At 40.6% G+C, this 24,413-nt stretch overlaps 1 protein-coding gene across 6 annotated transcripts in view; it reads left to right on the top strand.

Annotated features, from left to right (window-relative positions):
* ralgps1 (Ral GEF with PH domain and SH3 binding motif 1) overlaps positions 1-24,413 on the top strand; it is a 679,153-nt gene that overhangs the window by 163,504 nt on the left and 491,236 nt on the right. For all 6 annotated transcript variants that reach the window (XM_048613656.1, XM_048613661.1, XM_048613657.1 and 3 more), the window contains exons 3-4: positions 5,442-5,549; positions 7,173-7,223. In XM_048613656.1, the coding sequence (XP_048469613.1) occupies positions 5,442-5,549; positions 7,173-7,223 (159 nt within the window). The remainder of the gene's footprint in view (positions 1-5,441; positions 5,550-7,172; positions 7,224-24,413) is intronic.

The following is a 24,413-nucleotide window of genomic DNA, read 5'->3' on the forward strand; positions in this document are numbered from 1 at the left end:
TGGTCTCAATATAAAATGGGAGACGTGCCAAGTTTTGGTGGGAGAGAGAGAGATTTTATTCTTTCTATGTACAATAATACACATAGTGTGACCAATTGAATAAAGTAATCTGTGATCTCCTCTTTGCTCGGTTACACTGATTTAATTAACCCAACTGTCAGTTTCGGAAGGAATCTGAAATTGTTGTTATGGTCTCTTCAAACCTTCATTGTTCTGAAATGTCTCCTGTCCATTGAATGAACAAGGTCAACAAAAGAGAGAATATCATTCACCATTTTGAGTGGAAGCTGATGCTGCCATCATCAAAATCTTCTTGGTTGGCTGTTATACAGTACTGTGTCTGCACTCCCAGAATGTGCCCCAGTTCCAGTTTCAGGACAGAAATCCTTAAGCACCAATGTGAATTCTCATTCCATCAGCAGGTATCTTTGTGGCATTTCTTAACAGTTCTAATTTGCTGACAATCTGTGAAGAATTATGATCATGTCAATATTGTAGGATCCTTACGGTCGGCTTGAACAGGAGAAAAAATTTATTCCGTGTGTCTAGGTTGCACTCAAAGCCAGGTCCCAGAGGTGAAAGTGCAGTCTGTTGATCCAATGTGTCTTTGAGATCTGAGCCTTGGTATTTTTAACCGCTTTGGGTTTATTCCAATTCCAATTCCAATTCCAATTTCTCTGCTGATGAAGTCCACATGCGGAAAGACCTGGACAACACCAGGGTTGCAGCAGATAAGTGGCAAAGTAATACATGCATTTGACGAATGCCGGGTAATGACCATCTCTAACAAGCAAGAATCTAGTCTCCATTCTTTGCCATTTATTTGCAGTCATTGCGGAATCTCTGGATTCTGCAACGTAACTGGACTGGCTACAAAAGTCCTGTGGCTAAGTGCAGACCAGAGGTTGGATATGTCTCAGTAGGTGATCTCCTGACTCCACAAAACCTGTCCACAATCTGCAAGGCCCAAGTAAAGAGTGCAATAGAATATTTTCCACTCGTGTGGATGACCAATAAGACTTAAGAAACTCAACACCATCTAGGGCAAGGCAGCTTGGTTGATTGGCATCTCATCCACCACCTTAAGCATTTACTTTCTTCAACCCAGAATGGCAGCTGTGTGTACCACCTCCAGGTAACTTCAATCACACTACAAGGTTTTGCTGACAGCACCTCACCAAACACAGCACCTCTAACACCCAGAAGAAGACCATCCCAGCCAGTTGACTGAGGGGTACTAAATACATGTGAATTATCTTTGTTAGTTTGTTGCTAAAACACTGGATCTGTATGGCACCATCATCCAAGGGAAAGCAATGTAATTTTGGTGAAGATTAGGTTGTAGTTGCAGCATTAGAGTTTGAAATGAAGATCCAGCAGGCTACAATATGGTCATTAGTTTTATCTATAGGGCTGTTACCTTGTCCTCTAGCTGTTGTTGCTTCACTTAGTGGAAGGGATGTTTTTACAAACATATCTCTGCCATTACGGCTAAATGTTTTAAGTTATAATTCTGTTCAACACTAAACCTATCAATCTCCAATGTTATGTCATGTGTTAATCCTTTGCTGTGTCATTTCCTGCCTTTTTCCCATCAATTACTTTATCTTTGTTGTTCAGTAACTATTTCATAGAAATGCACGTAGTCACCCCAATCCAAATTAGAAAGGTCATTGAGTTTTCAAAGTATTTTGATCAGGGAGCTGTTCCAAAAGGAACACAAACGTATCTCTAGGGTTGTAAATGACACTCCTGAGATGGGAGATAAAATATGATACTTAATAACTTACAGACTGATGCAAACCTGGTTTATGTCCTGTCTCAATGTCTGTTACAATCTGGCCAGGGGATCATGTCCTGAGATTTTATTGTCCTACATAATTTGTTCCTTACTTTTTCTCAAAAGGACTCTTATTTCCTCCCCCATTAGATGTTACTTGTAAGAACTGTGTTGATGTTTTACTACGTTGGAAGTGATTTTTAGATTCAAGTTATTGCTACAGATCAGATACTTGTGTGAAATATTAGTAATGCTAACCATGTTACCACTTTGTTGTACCTGGCAGTTTGGTGGATGTGCAAATGTTTGGCCACCTTGAAAAAGTTAATTGAACTTTTGTCAATGTAACCTTATGTACAGCATGAAGTAGATTTGATTGGAGAGGAGATTGCCCAAAAACTTCAATGTGGTTGATGTTTGGAAGTCACCAGGTCTGAAGACAACTGTTTACATGCACATGCCTCATTGCTGGACCTGAAGATGTGAAAACGTTGCACTTTCGGAAAGAGTATGACTTTTAAAACAACAGGAAATGCATTCACCAATTCTGATAAGCTGGCAGCAAATTCAGAGTTCTTTCTTTGGCAGAAACCAATCAAGGGATGTGGAAATTGTTGTTATGTTAAAGTGCAGAGCTGCCATAGCTTCCATGGGAGTGCATCTAAAGGACCACCGGTTAGGCAAGGAGTTGGTCATGCTGAGGGACTTAACCTCTGGGAATCTGCTGCACAACCTCATGTACAATCCTGCTGTATAACCAGCCTTAAGTAAGATTGCCAATGAATGAGCAGGTGAAGCTTGTGTCAGGCCTACTTTCCAGCCCTCAGAATGATAAGGTGTCGGATTAGGAAAGGTAGGCTTAGTTAATCTCCACATTCTGCCTAACTAATAGGCCTCAACTAGATGCCCAGACCCATATTGTTACTTTGAAGCCAAAAGTGTAAGTTTTAAAACCTTTTTTGAAATGTGCTGGATTTAGCCTCTGAGTTTCCTGAGTGCGGGTCAGAATCCTAGGACTCTCCCTGCTTAGTTATCCTCTGGTCAAAGTTCTTGCCGCTCAAACAGGTGGCCTGAGATCCAGCCCTCCCTGTGGGACATGGTGCGCACATTTGCAATTCAAAACAGGGTGAGATTTGCTGGTCCAGTGAACGTTGGTAGGTTCAGCAACAGAGACTCCTATTGTCTCAGCAATTATTAAATTCCGAGTTCTGAGGAAGGGTCACCAGACCCGAAACTTTAACTCTGATTTTTTCTTCACAGATGTTGCCAGACCTGCTGAGCTATTCCAGCAAGTTCTATTTTTGTTTCTGATTTACAGCATCCGCAGTTCTTTCGGGTTTTATTTAGTATTTAACTACTGCCACATCTTTTCTGGGTATGCCTACCTTGAAGAACTTCTGCTCCTCTCTCCAACGGGATTTCTGTTCTAATCTTTCCACTGACATTAATTTCACTGTCACTCCTGGTGTTTGACCAGGTATTTGCTAAAACTCATTTCCACAGCCATACCACATTCCTCAGTGACTGCCTCCGCCTCAGACTCACCCCACATGGATTCCAACTGAAGTTTTATCCCTCATGTTTTGAATCCTCCCAGGATCACAGATATCTCCGTGATGTTCAATGCTCAACAGACAGCTGCTCTCGCCGCATCCTGAGATCCACGCTCAGGGCCATGCGGCGTCACATGCACACTCTCAACCTTTCTCTCCAACAGCATCGTAACACACTGGCTCAGGGCTGCACCACTCCGCAGTTCCACTTCATCCTCCAGCTCATTCGCCGTGCTAACAAGAAACTTTTTCATCTCCTTTCAGGCATCAAGGCCCACAAGTTGCAACAATTCACAGATACCCACAGCCCTCTGGAACGTTCCTCCCCTCCTCTCTGACTCCATCCCCTCCCCCAACCCCACCTCCTGTCGGGTATTCACCGTCCCTCCTAACCAAGTTCTGAGGAACGGTCATCAGACCCAAAACATTCACAACTGATTTTTTTTTTTCTTCACAGATGCTGCCAGACCTGCTGAGCTTTTCTGGCAACTTCTGGTTTTGTTCGTGACATTGTGATTTAAACCGTTTCCTATCCTCTCTCCCCTCTCTTTTGTGAATTCTGAGGGCCTAAGAATTGACTTCAATTTTAAAGAAGCATCCATTTTTAATCATTGAGTAATAACATGTCAACTCCCCCAGTGACAGCCCAAGAAAAGAGAGAAGAAAATGTGAGGAGCTCCCTGCAGTCTGCTCTCTCACCAAAACAACAGGAACATTCTTGTTTCCAGCTCATCTAACACTCAGTACCAGTATGACCAGTGTCTCTATCCTGGTCAATTCTGAACGACACTTTAGTTTGCACACTGTCTGTCAGGGTCTGATTGGTTTCTGGTTGAATGACTCAGAATTGCCTCTGCATTAATTTGAAAAAAAAAGTCCCTTTCAAATTGCTGAATTCTTTGTGGTGTTTAATTCTCTGTGGAATGTTTACTGTGGCGGACAGTTCCACTTGCTGTATCTATTCGAAATGGCACAACACAGTTGCAATTCAAAATGAACTGATCTTGCTGTACCCTATCCTTATTCCTCCTAAAACTCTTCTCCTGTAGGTACACAGCAAGGTGCTGCAAATCTAGTCTAAGACTTAATTTGTTGCTGGGTATCTTGGCATTGGGATGCCGACCCCCAGCTTTCTGCTTAACGGGTCAACGCTTTGGGACTGAAACTCTGCAGATCCCAACCTTGAGCTGAAATATCTGAGAATCTTCATTGTTGTTTATCTACATATCACCACTGCCTTCAGAGGAAGGGTGCATGTGGAGTTAGCATTGGTCATCACCTATATCAAGGGCCATCTAGCAGGACCTAACGCATGGTTGGCAGACATAGTTCTACTTGAACAAGGTGTACCTACCCACTTAGAAGCAGAATTGGTGCTCAACTTTTGTGCCATCTTTACCCTTGGTAGCCATCATTATCATTCTGGGACCCCAGATGCTCCTTCTGATGGGGGAACAAAAAGGAGAACTCAGTTAGCTATGGTCATAGAAGGAGCTTTGAGCAGGTGAGGCTTGGGACTTCCTCCATCTTGCATTCAGTGCTAGAATTATGGAGCTATTGTGTTTGAATGTCTGTGCCATCCTCTGCCTCATTTCACACTCTCACCTTTTGCCCTTAGCTCTCCATGTGCTTTCTCTTCAGATTATTATCGAGTTCTCTTTTGAAGGTGCCTCCTCTACCTCTCAGCAAATGAATCCAGGTCCTAACTGGGTTAAGATAGCTCTTATTTTGTGTAAATTTCCTGTAATGTTGCCCACCGTCTATTGAAATGTAGAGATTTGTTGTGTACATAAGTTATTGCAGAACCTTCAGAAGCTTTTTTAACAAAGCCAACTCATCAGCAGTAACATCATTAAAAACTGCTTTGTTTGTAGGAGTTTCATTTAAAATCATGATGAAGATTTATCATTATTGGAAGTGTGCTGTTTTTGACAATATATCATGCAGTGTCTGATGATAATTTGCTTTAAGTGTGAAAAAACATCCATTTCTGTCACTTGATGATCCTTTCAGAAGCATTACCATGTTTGAGAGAATTTTGCAAGAAGACATATTTGTTAATGCTTATTCAAAGGAGTTACATTTAAGGTTCTCTTGTTTTCTTTCAGGGCAGTAGTAGTTCAGACTCTCTCGATGGACCCTATGCTGACTATGCAATGAAAAGCTATGACGCAGTTGTATTTGATGTGCTTAAAGTAACACCTGAGGAGTTTGCAGTAAGTGTACATTTTCCATGGAGTTTATTACATGTGCCATATCCCATTTCAGGTCTGAGCTTCTGCAAATTCTGAGCCATGATGTAATCTGTTTGTAATTTGGGCTTCAAAGTTTATTTACTGTCGAGTATGTCTGGTGATCTTTGTTTTTTTTTTCCTTTTCCTCTGGCCAAATAGAAAATCAAAGTGTTCATTTAACAAAAAGAAATTCTTGAATTTAAATTGCACTGTATAACTATTCAAAAACGCTTCACAAGAAGAATTGATATTGGGCTGTAGTACCTGCTGTTAATGGCACAGTCTTGAGACATCAGCACTGGTCTGCAGTAGCTGCTATTTAGAGGACAGATCCAGTGCTAGATTCTTAAATTCTTCCCACATTTTCTACCATGACTGCTATTACTCTTCACCCTTTTCTCACATCATTCCCAATCCCTCTGGCACTCCACACTCATGCCTCGTCCAGTATCACTTCTACAGCTGCTGCTTTTTGGTTGTCCACTGTAGACCCCCTTTGTAGATCAGCTATTGTCCTCTACACCTCAATAGCTGATATTCTCATTTATTTTCTTACTGCCTGCCACATTCCTTTCTCTTTCCTTTTAATTCTTGTTTATGTTTTTTTCTCTGAGTCATGTTTCCAGCTATTTTAACAGCCCTTGTTGTGCTGGTATCACTGCTTTAATATCTGCTGACCTCTAACCTCTCCTGTTTTGCCCTTGAAGGTATTTGCCCACTAAATCCCTCTTATTTCCACTGCAAACTTCATTTGCAATCTTTCTTTCAAATGAGTTTTTGTCTTTGTTCATCACACTCTAACAGTAGAAAAACCCAAAAGACACCATCTTGTAGCATCATAAAAATCGCCAGTTTAGCCCATTGGGTCCAAAAGTGATGCTGGCAAGAAAGGCAATATATTATTTTGAACTGTTGGCATCTCATCTTTCGAATGGAGTTTCTAATTTTGTTGTGTGAGCACAGATGTGTTACAGGACATTCTTATAGCATAATATTTTAAAATTGTATACAGTAAAGCTTTAAATAATCCTAAATGTGCAAAGCTGACAGAATTTGAAAGAGAGGGGTGTAACTTCTTCAGGTTAGGCATCCTTAGAAGAGGTTTCGCAGTGAAAGAGCTGCTTTTCTGGATATGCACTTCTCGAGCAGTACAGAGTAGCAATTTGCAGTTCCTATCCTATCAATTTTCCTCTTGGAAATTTGGGAACATGTTAGAAATTTTCAACTTGAATGTTTCATGGCACAGACTTGGTTCTATGAATTTGCCTATTTAGCAAATTAATTTAAAACCCTAAATTGTTCTATTGTAGCCATTCTGATAATGACACAATCATACAATTAAATACAAAAATTGATACAATTAGATACAATCTAAGACAAAACAAATGCTTTTTAATATCTATAAAGAAAAGTAAATAAGGAGACCCTCTTCAAAAATCATGAATTGATTACAAATATTTTCACAAATAAAGAGCTTTAAGTTGGTTTGTACAAACGAGAATGAAATTGTATAAGTTTTGAAATTTCCACAAGATGTTGCGCACGTATGGCTAAAATAATGTCAGGATTAAAAAATAAGTGACTGATTTACCTTGTGTATTACAGAGTCAGATCACTTTAATGGACGTCCCAGTATTCAAAGCGATACAACCAGAGGTAAGGCACGAGATTATACATTGTACATTTCAGGGAAAAGCCAGAGCAGACGGTCAAAGCACAATGGCAAGTACAGGGGTAATAGGGGGACAGGTCGTGATGTGAAACAAAACATGGGCAGCAGAATTTTGGGTGACCTCAAATTTGTGGAGGGTGGAATATGGGAAACTAACCAACTGTGCATTAGCATGGTTAAGTTAATATGGGGAAGACAATAGCCTAATGATATTATTGCTACACTATTAATCCAGAAACTCCGCTAATGTTCTGGGGACCTGGGTTCATATCCCACCATGGCTGATGGTAGAATTTGAATTTAATAAAGAATCTGAAATTAACAGTCTAATGATGACCATGAAACAATTGCCGATTGTCAGAAAAACTCATCTGGTTCACCAGCGTCTGTTAAGAAAGGAATTGCAATAAATGCTGGCCTGGCCAAAGATACCAGCATTCCATGAGTGAATTTTAAAAAAAAGCCTAGACCTAACAAAGACATGATTGAGAGTTTCAGCTTGCCCTCTGCCCTAAGGTTATTCCAGCCTTCCTGCGCTTTTGTTTTTTTTTGAAGTATTCAGTTCACACACCATAGCGCTAAGATAAATCCTAACACAGTCATGCTCAAAACCAAGAGTCGTTGTTTTGTTATTATAATCCTGAACAATTAAATAACAGCAAAAATCTGTCTTTGCCTTTCTAGTCTTCCTTTTACCTCAATTTCTCCTCGCAACCGTCCCTTACTTTTTACAATTTTCTTCCTAACTGTTGCTAAATAAAACACTGCATCCTTACTATTGTACAAATTTTTGAATTTATGCATTGCCCATTATGGGGATGCTTGCGGAGACTGGAGATGTCCATGCTGGTGTGCAGGTAATGGCCACGACACTTCAGTGAAACAATATACTTGGAAGTAAGAATATCGATTTGAGATACATCTTAAGTAGGAAATGAAGTGGAACAGCTGTAGGCTGTTGTGGTACAAAGCACAGGTCATTAAAGATGGTGAAGTAGATAAAGGTAAGAAAATAAAAAAAACTTTTTGTTACAATGGGTTTTTTTATGGCCTTGAAACATCTCAAAACACTTATGACATTAGATGTGCAGTTAGTGTTGGAATGTCGGAAGAGCCGTAAAAAGAGGAATAGAACCTAGTTTTTTTTAAATTTAAATGCGCAGAATATAGAAGAGTAGGGAGAGAGTTGAACTTCAACAAAACCTTTAGTTAGACCAGAGTCTGAATGTCCTGTGCAGCTTTGGGCTCCCCATCATTATAAGAATAGAAAAATGGAAACTATGTAACATGTATTCTCCAGCATGTTATCAGGATGAGTGTTACAGTTATGTAAAGGTATTGAAAAAATGCTTTTTATTAAAAGCTCGGTTATAAATGTTAGAGAAACAGTGACAAGATGTTTAAAACGATAACAAATAAAATTAAATGGAAGACGTTAGAAAAACAATTGTTCACACAAAAGATGCTTCAAGTGCACATTTTCCTGCCACAAACTGTTGAAAAGCAATATGTATAAATTCTTTTAATATGTTGACAGGAAGTGGTGGATGCAGGTATAGATACAGCAGACAATTGGATAAGTACATGGACAGGAAAAGTTGGAGGGATATGGGCTAAACACAGGCAGGTGAGATTAGATTAATTTGGGAACATGGTTGGCATGGACTAGTCTGACCGAAGGGTCTGTTTCTATGTTGTATGACTCTCTGTCCTAGGACGTAGTTAGTGATGGCAGTGATTATGGTCAAGAAGGAGCCAGGTAACTGAGTTGTTGTTTTAAAGCATTGAAAAGACCATGCGGATAACCACTGCACATACTTTGGAGAAGTGTTTGTAATCTCACTGCACTGGTGATCCAGACTAGTGCTGTGGAGACATGGGTTCATTATCCCGCCATGGCGACTGACAGAAATTTAAGTCAATTAAAATTGAAAACTAACCATCAGTAATAGAACAATCATTGATTGTTGTAAAAACCCATCTGGTTCCCAGAAGGCAGCAGTGCCCCCACCCTGCATCCCCTCGTACCCTCCCTAATACCTGGGAAGAGGCAATTAAGTTCTACCCAAGATGTGAGTGATAAGAAATTGTGCAAAGGCACTACATCTGTGACTTTAGCAAATGTTTATTACCCTGAATATAATCTATTTTTATTCCCTTAAGGATGAGGGCATTAACCTACTGTTGAGCAATGGTTGCTATGGATTTAGTTCTGGCAAACAGTGTAGAACAACATTTGTCAAAATGTGGGCTGTCAGTGCATAGCTCATACAGCCCGAAATGAAGTTGTGGTGTGCTACCCTCTAATTAATCCAAAACTTGAAAGCTAATTTATTTCAGCTGTGTATCAGTGGTTTTCCAGATTACTGCGGATCATTGAAGTGGTTGCAGTACTCCCGAGAAAAGAAAATTTGTTGAATTTTTTTTTTCCTTCCGCTACTTGTTTGATATTTCAAATCTTAAAGGCAGCTGTTTTCCAACAGACAGATGATGGCAAACTTTCAAACCGTATATTTGGGTGGGGAGGGGATGCAAATTTGTTACTTTTTTTTGATCTGTTCACAAATCCCCTTTTTAATTTTGATGTTTTCGTGTTCAGAACTTGACATGACTTAAAAACAATTTTAGGAAGTGCAGTTACAGTAGGCTACTGAGCTGGTCGTCTTTATCTCCCAAGGAAGAGTTTGTGCTCCTAATTATAGTTGAACCATGAACTCCATCATTACTGTGGAACAACAATAATTATAGTAAAGATAGAGTAATAACTTAACCGATTAATTTTTAAAGTAAGTAAAATTGGAAGAACGTTGAAGGGAAATCATGCTGACATTTAATTAGAAACCAGATAATTCCAAAATCTCAAAATATACGTCAACAGCAAAGGCAGCAAGACAACGACAGTACAACTTCAAATGGAGTTAATTGGTTGTAAAATACTTTGGGACATCATGGGGTTATGACAGACACTAATAGAAAAATAAGTCAGTTCCACCTTGTTTTATTTAATTAGTTAGCTGTCTGGAGGTAGACTGCCGAGCTGATTAAAAACATTCCATTTTAACAATTAGAATTAGGCTGACAACAAATCTTAATGTTAGCAGCAGCATCTATCCCTAATTTCATAGGGTCGTAGAAGGATTGGGACAGGACATTCAGCCCTTCAGACCTGTTGTCGTTTTCAATTAAATCTTGACTGATCTATAATTCAAATCCATTCTCTACCTTCGCTCCAGATTCCCTATCCAATAAAAATCTCTTCATCACCGTCTTGGCAATTTCAGTAAATCTAACATCCACAGTCATTTGGGGTTGAGTTCCAGATTTCTACCATCCTTTATTGGAAAAATGCTTATTGTTTGCAGTCCTAAATCATCAGCTTTGTTAAGAATTTGCTCCTTTGTTTGGATCAGGCTGTTTAGTGATGAGTAATGTTCATACAGTCAAGTACCATCTCCAACAAGAAAGGATCGAACCATTACCTCTTAAAATTCAACTGTATTACCATTACTGAAATCCCCACTATTAATATCCAGGGATTTACTCTTCACCAGAAATTTCACTGGACCAGTTGTATAAATACTGTAGCCACAAGAGTAGGTCAGAGACTGGGAATTCTGTGCCAAGTGAAATACCTCCTTACTTCTCAGAGCCTGTCCGTCATCCACCAAGGCACAGTTCAGGAGTCTGATAGAATATTCCTTGCCTGGATTAGTCCGGCTCCAGCAACAGTCAGGAAGCTGTACACCATCTAGAACCAAAACGCTCTTTAGATTGGCATCCGTCTAACACCCCTAACTCAGTAATGTGTACCACCTATAACATGCATTGCAACAACTAACCAAAGCCCCTTGGCACTTCCAAAGCTCTGATTTCGACTGCCTGGAGGGGTAAGGGCAGCAGATGCGTGGTATCTCAACCAGTTGCAAGTTCCCCTCCAAGCCACCAGACTTGGCACTATACCGCTGTTCCTTCACTGTTGCTGAGTCAAGATCTTTGAACTCTCTGAACTGCTCTTCAAGCAGCACTGTGGGTGTACTATACCCTATAAACTATAGCAGTTTAAGATGGCACCTCACCAACACTTTTTGAGGGCAATTGGGAATGAGCAATAAATGCTACTCTCGCCTGTGACAATCCAATCCTGTGAATGAATGAAAAAAATACCTCCGGCAGAGGAAATCAACTCTCTGTACTTACCCTTACAAATTTGTTCATCATATTAAACCTGGATCAGCACTTCATAATTCGACCGTTCAGCTATGCGCTGTATAGCGATAAATCCTTGATGTTTAGAATCTGGAATGAAACATAGTTTCCTCTATGGTTCCAATTAAAGCATAATTTCCACAGACTGGCATTCCAACCCCCATGAGATAAAATTCAAAGTTCCATTAGCTTTTCTGATTACGACTTTTCTCTGTACACTAGTTTTAATTTTTGGCACATGGTGCACTGCCTTCCAGAAACTCTAGCAAGGGCGAGAAGATGCCCAGAAAGGTGTTTTTTCTTTAAAAATTGGTTGGGGTCTTGCTGCCTCTTGAGCTCCAGGAAATGTGAGGTCACCTTACTCCTGGGCTCCTCCATTCACACATTACCCTGACTGGAATTGCAGTCATTCCTGAACTCCTGGTTGACTTACTCACAAAACCCTGATGAAGATCTGCTGTCAGGCAGTGATTCCACCTGTATCCCTGTGAGACAAACGAGTTTCCACAACGTTAACCATTTCTATCTCGGCGTATGACAAGAAGGTAAGGAAAGTTTTAGGGATTGGTCATGATTTCACACATGGTTTCTTGGACTCAGGAATTGAAATTTGGGCTTGGAAAATCAGGAGAGAGGTATCACCCATTGCCCAATGTATTGGTTTAACATTACAAGTGGGGAAATTACTGAAATCTATCAGAGACATGAATCCCTTTTGCAGGTAAAATTGAGACTTGTGTATGTAGATGTTGTCAGGGTGAGAGCAAGATTGCACTTGGCGGCCCAGAGAGATGTGAGCTACCTTCCTCAGTTTCATACACACAACTGGATTTTTAAAATTTATTCATTAACGGGATGAGGGCGTTGCTGGCTAGGCAACATTTATTGCCCATCTCTAATTGCCCAGAAGGTAGTTGGGAGTCAACTACATTGCTGTGGGTCTAGAGTCACATGTAGGCCAGACCAGGTAAGGATGGCAGTTTCCTTCCCTAAAGGACATTAGCGAACTAGGTGGGTTTTTCCCCGACAATCGACAATGGATTCACAGTCGTCATTAGATTCTTAATTCCAGATATTTTATGGAATTCAAATTCCACCATCTGCTATGGCAGGATTTGAACCTGTGTCCCCAGAACATTATCTGGGTCTCTGGATTAACAGTCTAGTGATAATACCGCTAGGCTGTCGCCTCCCCTGCTTGGATCTGAAATCTTAAATTCATTAAGATCCCCTCCTTGACTTGTAGATTAGTTTAGGTCCTCTTACTGCACCGCTAATTTACTTCCTTTGTTCAATGTGAAATGGATACAGCATCGGCCATAGTCTTTGTCTGTTCAACTGATCTGATTTGTTAGAGAAATTCAACACTACAGATGATCCTATTGCTTCCCTCATGTTGCTTTGCTTCCCAGGCACTACTTGTTGCTCATGTCAAATAGCGCTCATCAAATGGCACTGTAATTTCCAAAAGAGACTCCAAGTGATATGGAGTTACAGAGCACCGTAACTAATTGTCCTCCCTAGAAATACAGAGATGGGAGTAATCTATTCAGCCTCCCTAGTCTGAGATCATTGCTCGATCTGTATCCAAATGCCTTACACCTGTTTTGGCTCCGTATCCCTAAATATATTTAGGTTGAAGCTATTGATCTCATTAATTAAGCTGGTATCTACTGTTTTTTTTTTGTGGAAGAGAACTCCACACTTTTACCATCCTTTATACAAAGAAATGTTTCCTAATTTCTTTCCTGTATGGTTTGGCTCTGATCCTTATGGTATATCTGCAACATAACTTTCAAAATTACAAGGATAATGACAAGATTTTCTAATATTGTTATGTAAATTTGATTGGAAAATGTCATTTTAGTTTTACAATGTAAGCAGGACTCATTCAAACTCAATGAATAACAGATGTTTAGGAAAGATGTAATTTTGCTTGCTTGCTTGCAGAGTAGTAGCTCGCCCAAGAGAGATCCAGAGAAAAAATATTACACAAAAACTTCACTGTCTAAGTGAAAAATTACCTGTAAAATTGTTTTAAGTAGAACTTCCTTTGACTGTTTATGATTGAATGAATGATTGTTTTTAGCCATATGCTTGCTGTTATTGGAAGATCAAACAGGCAGGCATATGTAATTAGAATTTAAATTTACATGGTATGGATCAGCCTTTATCGATTGTAATGGTTTCTGACTCTTTCAATATAACCAAAGCAGCCAGATGCTGGAATAGGCAGCTAACTCTTCCAATTCTCTGTGGATCAGAGGAGTGGGGGCTCTGAGTTTATGAACATTCCAAAGTGCACACATCAATGTTGGATAATGTACAGATATGTTGGTTGACTTTTATGTCTGCATAAAGTATCAGAAAAATCTGTTTTCAGTCTAAATGTTGAGATATTATACAACCTTATTTAGTATTTAGCCAATAATATTCTGGATTTTAGAGCAATTTTGTTTCTTACTTTAAAATGTGTTGCTATTGTGCAAATATCATCAATGAATCATTTCCCTACGCAGAAATATGCATTAAAATTAATTACATATAGAATAATGAATGCTATCAAGCTATCAAACTATCACACTACTACGGCATGGCTGGCAGTCTTAGACAGCTTTATAAACCGCATGAACTATGTCTGATAGGTTTCTGCAGTCACTTGAACTATCCAAAAGATTACACTGTCTCTCCAGAGACTGCAGTCAATCTCCAAAGGAGAGTGTAGATAATCTGCTTCAAGACATCTGCCAGTGGCACAAGAGTGACATGGACATTTGCAAAGCTGAGCACAGCAAGTTAAACTTGAGTCTTAACTAAATAATCATTAGTCCTATCCACTGACCTTTTGTTTTATAAAGGTAAACCCCCAGCTTAATTATAAACTTACTCATTTCATCATTGAGGAGTTCTTCTGTTTCGTAGTTTATCCAGAGAGTTTTTTCATTTGCCCATACAATTTAAGCTTTCACTGATTTTCAAAACAGTCAATGATACTTGCCACATGCAAAGTACCCTACTCTCCTCTCACTTGTAGTCCAAGTCACAGATTGCTTAGATATTGTTCATCATTTCTGAACAATTTACCAAGACTTTGTTTAAGCTTTGTATATTTGAACAATATGGCAAACGTTTCACAGAAACCACACAGTCATAAAGCAGAAAATTCTCCCTGTCTCTTTTTAACATCACCAGCACGTACCGCAATTGATAAGATTAAAATTTCATATTTCATGATCCTTTCTTTTCCCAAAATTAACTCTTTGCACATTTTGGCAATAGTGAAAGCATTTAGCTTCAAATTACAGGGTTTAAACTGTGCAATTAACTGTCAATTCATCATTCATAAAGGCTTGAATATTATAGTTTGAGCAAATGTGCATCAGTTTAAAATAGCAGGGTTGGGGGCTCAAATGTGCGAATGGTTCTGAGTTCTTTACAGAATGCCATGGTATTTTCTTAATCGAAGTGTACAAAAGGAAAATATCTTATGGCTATAATAATCTGCACTTTGCTGATATTTAAAGTTAAATGTAACCTGTAGAATGGGAAATCCAATTAAATCCATTTCAACTCAATGGAAAAAAAGGTAACAGAATTTTAAGCAGTATTAAAATAGAGTCAATGAGTTATTAGATTAAGGCTAAATAAATTTAAGTAGCCCTAATTTCACTAAATGGTCAAATCTGGTTTGGGCAACCATATTACTACTTGGAAACTAATGAAACAGATCATCAGGAGCAAATTTGAGTACCTAAATTGAAATAATCTAATCAATATTAGTGAACCCAGTTTAGAACAGAAAACTCCCACAGGTTGAAACTCTGAGGTCTTTGAGGAAGTAGCATGCCTAGTAATCCATGTGTACTGTACCTAGGTTTAGAAAAAGTATCTTTGACAGAGTTCCCTGTGAAAACTGCATTGAAGTTGAAAGTGGTGGGAGTTTGAACTAAAGCTGGCGAGAAGGACCTTGTTAGGGAAATTAGTTTAAGGTTCGGTTACTGACTGGAGTGTCACAGACATGGATGATGGAATGCTCATGTTCATATCTAGGTACGTTACATTTCTGGGCAACTACAAAAAGATATTTTAGGCAGTCGCAACAATGACCTACTTCACCTTCTCCACATTTACATACTGATTGCTTTTAGTTCCTGACTTTTCAATGCGGAAAGCAAGACAAAGTAAACTGAGTCACTGGAACCCTACTCTCCCTGTAGACCAGAGCTGGTTGATGTTTGCAAACTTGCCAAAGAAATTATAAATCAGTCTGGTCTAACTTCAGACCATTTCTGATTTTGTGACTGGATCAAATGGAAGAACATGTACAGAAAAACATATTGTGTATTGATTGTTTTGTGGTTGAATTGCTGCATTTTGAGGGAAAATATGTAAATAAATGGTTTGTTATGATGCTTGTTTTGTTTAAACTGCTATGAGGTTGAATGGTTTTCGAATAATTTTCTCAGTGGTTTTCTCACCACTTTCCATATCTTGTTTGAGAATCATGAATGCATTATCATGGTTACATAATGTTAATCAAAGCAGAAACTCTAATCATAGATCACCTGAAGTCGCAATTTTCTGACAAAAATTTGCAAATTTTTTGGAATTGTTGCAGGAGCTTAATTCTAAGTCTCAATGATTTTTTTTTATTGTAATTGTAGGCAAGTCTAAATGCCTGATATAAAGTTGAATGATTCTTCTGGTTTGTTGGTGGTAAGCAGCAGTGCTATTCAAAATAATCATTCTCGCCCCTCTCTGCCTTCCTTCTTCAACTTGGGATTTGCCATTGCTTTTTTCTCTGCTTTCCTTCGTCATCTGCCCCTGGGCCATTTGTAGCTCTTTCCTCAAATCACGGACTCAGTGTCTGTACTGTAGGTATATTTTAGTTCCCTTGTAATATATAACTAAACAGTCAGAATATGACTGATCTTACTGTCAGGCAGCAATGACTGTTTGATTGTTGCATTAAGTTTGAGTGTTGGCAATGCCTTTTCACAGATTACAATATAGTCTCACCACAGATGAATACCACTACTGAAATTAAATATCGGGAAGTCCATTATATGTGGACAGATCCAGTTTATTTTAACACCATTAGATTTCCGAACATGATAAAAAAAAAAACCCGATACACCATCGGTACGTTCTTGGACTAGGTTTATGATTACCATTGGACTGAAGGCAATAAATTTGTACTGCTTCTAACTTTTTAACACAATTCTCACAATTTCTGAGGTACATGTTTTGGCGATCTGTTCCGAAGCATTGCAAGTGATTTTTCTGACATTACCATTAGCTCAACGTCCAAACTGAACCACTTCAGTTATTTTATTGCTGCAGCTCTCTGAACAGGAGCAAAAATGCCACAACTGCAATATTAGGGTGAAGATTATTTATATTTCCAGTGGCAGTACCAGAGTTGCAGTTGCCATAGATACCTTGATGAAAGTGTTGCCATGAGAATATCTCACCAGGATATTCCATTGTTCAATACAGGATTTACTGCATGTCCTAGGGTTGTGAGCAGTGCATGGAAGATCACATTTATTGGCCTTCCTTGTGTGCTCTGAGAAGGTGTCAATGGACCCAAGTCCCTGCGGTGATGAAATTCCAATGACTATACTACAGGGAATTTCGGGTTTTTGACACTGTGATGAAATACAGCGAACGATGTGTTGTTAATGTCAAACAGCTGCCATAACAAACGCATATAATCAATCATATCAGAGTGTTTCCTGTGACTTAAGAAATTTCAATGGGTTTTTCACGAGACTTTACTTATTTTCTTGTATAAATGTATTGCCCTTCAAATGTTATCACTTTTGTTACTCAACTGGCTTCCAATACATCAAATTTATTGGTCATTTTGGCAATGTGTTTGGATATCAGGACACCTGATAAAGGAATGAGCAACTATCTGTGAACCTGAGCATGACCATATTTTAGGTTCAATATAGACGTCAACTGTATTCAAATCCAGTGGATTGCTTCAATATATGTGTTAGTGCCTGCAATATGCTCTACTCAGCATCCATTTACAGGGATCGTCTTGTGATTTGTTTAGTCTTCTGTTACTATGTTAATTAATTTCGCCATTCTCAGCTTGAAACATTTCCACTGTTTGTATGCACCTTGCTTTAAGAAGGTCATGGCCCAATGTGGCCCTGAACATGCTGTGGGCACAGATCTTCACATTAAATGGGTCCCCTGGCCGACTTGCCCTGGGTAATGTAGTGATGGCCACACCCATGACAGTCAGAGGGTGTTATATTATTCCCCAGCATTTTCTGGGTGTTACTATTATTTCTGCCACGGAGGGGAGACCTCAATTCTCCTCTCCACCACGCCCCGCCAAAAAAAAAACCTTCCTGGGTGTGCAGAGGCAGGCTTGAAGACAGCACCAGGAGAGACTTCTGAAGCAAGGGTCAGCTGCCCAATGTGTTGCCACTTCTCGACCTTCTTGATGGTGGGTCATCCACAGTAGATCTTGCCCAATCAGCAGCAAGGGATTTGCAACTTGCATAACTAAGTACCCGCTTGTGGGCAGATTGGCGATGCCACTGGGATATTCCTGAGGTGGTCAGGGCACTTGCTGAGGGTGAAACCACAGAGCTGGTTTGCTGATAGGCTGCCTAATGTGGAGGTGAGGAGAGGGTGCTGAAGTCCCACTGTGAAGGCGTACCCCTCCAGAAGAGTTGGCCTGGAAACTGTGGCCACTGTTCATTGTTTAAACGTTGAGACCTAATTCAGACAGTGCCTGAACATGGAGATACTCTCCTGGTCCCCTAGATCACCTATATTTACTGTTGGGGAGCTGCTGTCCCCCCAAAATTATTGACTGTCTTTGATTCGTTCCTGACATGGAGATTGCTGCCTAGGAGGATCTCTTAGGTGAGCATCTGGGAATCGAGTGTGGGATAGTACCCACATAATGTCCCGATTCCTGAATATCTCTACAGTTCTTACAAATGTGCCCCAAGCGAGGTCTTTAGAGACAGCCTACCTGAATAATCAAACCTTGCCTCTAATTGCTGGTAGGAGCTTCACTGCTTAATTCGATCTATTCCAGTTATGGACTTGAGTGGTTCGCAACGAGTCACAGTGAGCCAGTGTCAAAGAGGCTCAGCCGAATAGATCCACAGATCTGTTTCCTTCACAGCTGCTGCTAAACCCGCTGAGCGTTTCCAGCAACTTTGTTTATGTTCCTGTTTTAGATCCAGTATGGGTTCTGTAAACTGTTAAAACAATAACACCTGTTGGTAAACTGAGAGTGTCGGGACTTCATTGGCACAATATTTTCTTTGTAATGGATATTTCGCTACTGTATGCTGACAAGATTTCTGGAAACGATTCTCTGATGGATGACTTTTAGGAAGTAACTAGTGAATAGTTAAACACTCCCAAGTTACAGGATAATTGAAGACCTTTAGGGGAGCAATGCAAATGTTTTGTTTCAAGTATATTATTTCATGGAACGTGGCAGTGGCATTTACTGTCAACTGTTACCTATCCCTCATTGTCCTTTGATGGCAGTTAAGAATCGACCACATTGCTGTGGGTTTGAAGTCACATGTAGGCCAGACCAGGTGAGGATGGCAGATTCCTTCCCTAAAAGGCCCTGGGTGAACTGGATGGGTTTTTTTTTCCCAATAATCAATGATATTTTCATGGCCACCATTACTGAGAGTAGCTTTCAATACCAGAGATTTTTACATCAGGTGGTATGCTAATTGAATGTTGTTGGTGTATGGACAGCGCGATGAAATAGGTTAGATTTGAACAATGAGCCGATATGGCAGACTAGTTTGTGCACAGCAAGTTCCTACAAACAATGAATGAAAGACCAGGTGATTTATTTTGATGTTAGTTGAAGTGAAATCTGAGCCGGACATGGAAGGACTGAAGAGTGCTGGGAGATGCATTATTTTTGAATGTACAAGGGGTCGATGATTGATTGCATCCCAGATTTGATGGTGAAGCTGTCAGCATTCCCTGTAATTCTGCTACAACACTGAGGGCAGCTTCTGTTGCCCACATGTGCAGTTACAAGTGAAACTTCACAGCTCACTGCCTCTGCTGGCCTGCTACCGCAGGGGTGCGCTGTTGAAGCCCTGACAGCTGGAAATCGGAGATTTGGTGTAAACTTTCATTTATATGTTGCAACCTTTTGAAAAGTTCAGTGAGGTATAATTTATTAATTAACTGCATATTAAGTGATAATTACAACTGAACGATCTTCTTGATGTGACAGACTAATTCCGTAATCTTTCCATTCCATGCACCAATTTTATTTTTATTTTGTTAATGTTTGTTTATGATGTACCAGCTATTGCTTTCATACCATTTTTGTCATTATGTTTTCTATAAAAAATATTGTGAAAAGTGCACGACAAAATGCATTTGTTAGTTTCTGGCTTTCCAACTGTGGTGATTTTTTTAATGTGATTCTAAATGATTCTGAAGGTTGAAATACTCATGTTATGTTGGCACTACCCATTCTGTTGATGTTAAACAAGTAGAATTGCAGCAAACATTTTATTAACTGGCGCCCACGAGACCAGGAGTGTGCCGATTGAACAAATATTCCGGTTGATCAAGTGGTCCACATGATCTATGTAAAAACACAAACTAAGTAATAGAGACATAAAGCAGGGGGTATGTCCATCACTGTTATACTTTATCTGCAGCATAAATCACTTTACTAATAATGTGAAGCTGGAAAAGCGAAGCAGGGAAGTCAACGTTTCAGGCCAAAACCCTTTGTCAGGACACGAAACACTGACTTCCCTGCTCCTCCGATGCTGTCTGACGTGCTGTACTTTTTCCAGCTCCACATTTATTGACTCTAGCTTCCAGCATCTGCAGTCCTTACTGTCTCTAAATAAAAATGCAACTTTGACTTAAAACTTACCGGCAGAGAGCCTTCTCACTCGCACCCTCAACTGACTACTCGGACACCGTAGAGATTATGATAATACAGCAAACTTTGCAGTATTTGAGGTGTATGATTTTTGGATGTTTATCGAGGGTGCCAGTTCATTGGGTGCCAATTAAAACAAAGTTTGCTGTAGATAAAATTATGAGAGGCATGGATAGAGTGGATAGTCAGAGACTTTTTTCCCTGAGTGGAAATGTCAAAGACTAAGGGACATAGGTTCAAGGTGAGTTGGTAAATTGGATATAAAATTGGCTTGGTCTTAGAAGACAGAGGGTGGTTGTGGATGGGTGTTTTTCTGACTGAAGGTCTGTGACCAGTGGTGTTCCACAAGGCCGAGTGCTGGCACCCCTGTTATTTGTAATATCTCTAAATGATCTGGATGGAAATGTAGGTGGTCTGATTAGTAAGTTTACAGATGATGCGAAAGTTGGTGGAGTTGTGGATAGTACCAAAGGTTGTCAAACTGAGGCCTAATATGATACTTCCTCTAAGCCTCGGTCCTCCTGTCCTCTGAGGCCGAGGAGGTAGTTTCAGACAGAGCCGGCCATTTCACTGCGGAGGTGGTGGAGATTCTGACGGTGCCTATAAGACAAAAGGGAGAGAAGGCGCCTGGGCCAGTGGTTCGAGGTTGTGCACAATGAATGAGACTGACAGCAGAGTTACTGTGAGAGTTGCAGTGGAATGAAGAGTAGTACTTACTCAATCGGAGGGGCATGGATATCTCAACATCCCCAGAGGAGCAGTCCCCATCTTCTCCTGCAAGGACCAGGATTCTCTCCTAGGGACTGAGGAGATGTATTTTGGGCACCCCTCCACCCATCTAGGCCCTTCCTGCCCTATGGTGGGCTATTTTCCTCTGGGATGAGAAAAAGGGAGGAATAGAGTGAGTTGGAAGTGGGTGGCCTAACTGTTGGTGCTGGTGCAAGTGGGGGAAATCTGGTGAAGTGTCTGGGGACAGTGGGTGGACAGTGCAGAAGGCATACAGGGTGGTGTGGGTGGTTGGTTGGTAGCAGGGTTGGCAGTGACAGTGAATGAGGGAGATGTTGTGGGCAACAGTGAGAGTGGCAGAGCATGAGCCTTACTGGGGGGTGGGTGCAGTAGCAGAGAGAGGAGTGTGGCACCTACGCTGACAGAGCAGAGAAGATCATTGACCTCCTTATGGCACTGTTGGCTATTCCTCCAACCACAGAAACCACATTTGACCTGGGTGACCTGGGTCTGGGGGGCATGCCCTCCACGAAGAGGGTTCCCCTCCTTTGCACCACACCATCCATCAGGACCTCCAGGTCCCTGTTGGAGAAGCATTGCACCATTCTCCCTTGTCTGGCTTATTCAGACTCTGTCTGTCAGCAAGAAGGGCAGCTTCAAAATGCCAGTGCTCATCCATGTGCACAGCAGCTTGTAAATATGGTGTGGGTCCCAGAGATTCTGGACTTTTGTCAAATATCTAATAAGTGCAATGTTGTTCCAGTAATGCATGTGGTAAAATGGGGATAAAATCAGATAAGGGACACCAAAGGGACAGGGTAGGTAGTAAATGAGCCATGTTTGAGAAGATCTGGTGAGAAATCCTGCTGGGCTTCACCACAAGAGCCCCTCCAAATATCTCTATACAACTCGCACTTAGCCAACAAAGTTTAAAAATCAGCCCTGTGTTACTAATCTAATTTATTAGGAATATCTTGTTTGAGACAAGAGACTCTTCTATTTAGACTCTGTAATGTGTTGTCTCCCCACTTTGGATCAAGTAGATCCGTAGACCAGACAAAAATAAAGAGCTTGGTGGCAGCTATCTACCCAGCACATATTGCCACGGCTGAAATTTCACATTCAAATGACGTTACAGTTAGGTAATAAATGCTAATGAAGCATATGCCTGTGACTGAATTAAAAAGAAAACAATGGTGTGTCGCAGAGAAACCGAAGTGTACTAAGAAAGTGATCTAATCTCCTTAGATCAGACAAGTGCTCCACTTCTGATTGTTGCCCCTTCAGGAGGTAAGGAATGTTGTATCATCAACATTGTGCTGAGTTGTCTGGGGCCAAGTATGCAATTGGTTAGAATTTCTAGGTGAGCAATGAAATCGCTAATCTACACCAGTGTTTTGCTGTTGTTTAATGAGTTTTCCAATGTCAAATAATGATCCTGTTACAAGCGTACAAAACCTGTCTTTGTTTCTAGCCAACTCCCTCTGAAATAATGGCTGACCAAGTAGCCTGAATGACCCAGTATGATGGCATGGGCAGCACAGTGGCTCAGTGGTTAGCACTGCTGCTTCACAGTTCCAGGGATCTGGGTTCAATTCCAGCCTCGGGTGACTGTCAGTGTGGAGTTTGCAGATTCTCCCTGTGTCCACGTGGGTTTCCTCCAGATGCTCCAGTTTCCTCCCACAGACCAAAGGTGTGCAGTTTAGTGGATTGGCCATGCTAAATTGCTGATAGTGTCTAAGGATGTGTATGCTAGGTGAATTAGCCATGGTAAATGCAAGGTTATGGGATAGGATTTGGGGGGGGTGGTTCTGGGTGGGATGCTTTTCAGAGGGTCAGTATGGACTCGATGGGCCAAATGTCCTGCTTCCGCACTCTGGGGATTCTATGACCTGGACTAAAAGCTTCACATTGGGAACGAGTGTGGGTTATTGAGGCAAATTAACAAATTGCTTCTTGTTTAAAGTCTTCAGATAAAGTAATTTTCATGAGTGATAATTTCTATTTTTACTTAATATTAATCATCATGTAAATCTAATTTGTTCAAAACTTCTACAAAAACCTAGAAACAGCCTGTGTTTGTTTTGTTACGAGTTGCCAACATTTTCTCCTTTGACTTCACATTTTTCTCCTCGTGTCGTATCTCGTGCCGCCATCTTTATTTTGAAGATTTGTCTCATTTGCAACCCAAATTGCTTTAAGGGTGCAAATGGTGAGAATGTAGGACTGAGCCAGTTTTCCATTTATTGTATTAAATATTGCTGATTCTAATTTAATAACTTAACCAAGAATTGAAGAAATGCAGTGCAAGGAGTGAAATTAAATGTTGATGGCAGTCGTCCGCAGCAGTACCACGATTACCTCGTTAGGAGTTAAGCACAGATTGATATGTGATGCCAAGTCTTAGATGATTATAGCAAGCGGTTAGGATTCATCTTTTATTTTCTCAGAAAAAGATTAGATGCATTTGAAATAGATCCTTAGGCAAAACAACTTTTTCTAAGACAAAAACACTGGAAAAGGTCTGCAATTATTTTTGCCAAATTCTTAAGCCAAAAATAATGGGTTGAATTCTATGAGCCACCCATAGGCTCGATGTGTAAACTGGGGCAATGTGCCATTGGTCCAGCCGTTCCTTCCACAGTTTTATGGGAGGAGGGAGTTTCTGATGAGTAACCGAACTGAAGGGCCCCATCCTGTCACTGCTCTGCTATTATATACAGTCCCAGTTAGCTCAATTGGCTGGATGACTGGTTTGTGATGCGGAGTGTGATGGCTATAACATGGGTTCAATTCTCACACCGGCTGAGGTTACGATGAAGGGCTCTCCTTCTCGACTTCGCCCCTCGCCTGAGGCGTAGTGACCCTCCAGTTAAACCACCACCAATCTTCTGTCTCCAATGAGAGAGTATCCCAATGAGAGTATGGTGACTTTCCCTTTCTTACAGATGGTGGAGGGCTCTTGTAACACAACGGTAGTGCTCCTGCCTCAGAGCCCAGAAGTCCCAGGTTCAAGTCCTGTCTGCTCCAGCGTTGTATTAGCACATGTCTAAACAGATTGATTAAAGCCATCTATAATGGATGGCAGGCAAGGCCAGCTCCCAGCATGCAGTCTGGCCTCTTTACTCCTGCTTGTGTCTGGTCATTGCAAATTTTTGTGGTACGTGAGGGCGAGGTTTCTTTCCTGAAGCTTTGAACACACTCACATGTGCACACTGGGTCCTGTCATCCTGGCCACAACAAGATCGTCAAATTACCTGAATGTCAAGGTGCGTTGCTGGACTCCATCTTGTTGTCCTATCTGCAGTACCAGAGGCGA

Source organism: Rhincodon typus, chromosome 28 (assembly GCF_021869965.1).
Source record: "Rhincodon typus isolate 14 chromosome 28, sRhiTyp1.1, whole genome shotgun sequence".
Classification (NCBI taxonomy): Eukaryota; Metazoa; Chordata; class Chondrichthyes; order Orectolobiformes; family Rhincodontidae; genus Rhincodon; species Rhincodon typus.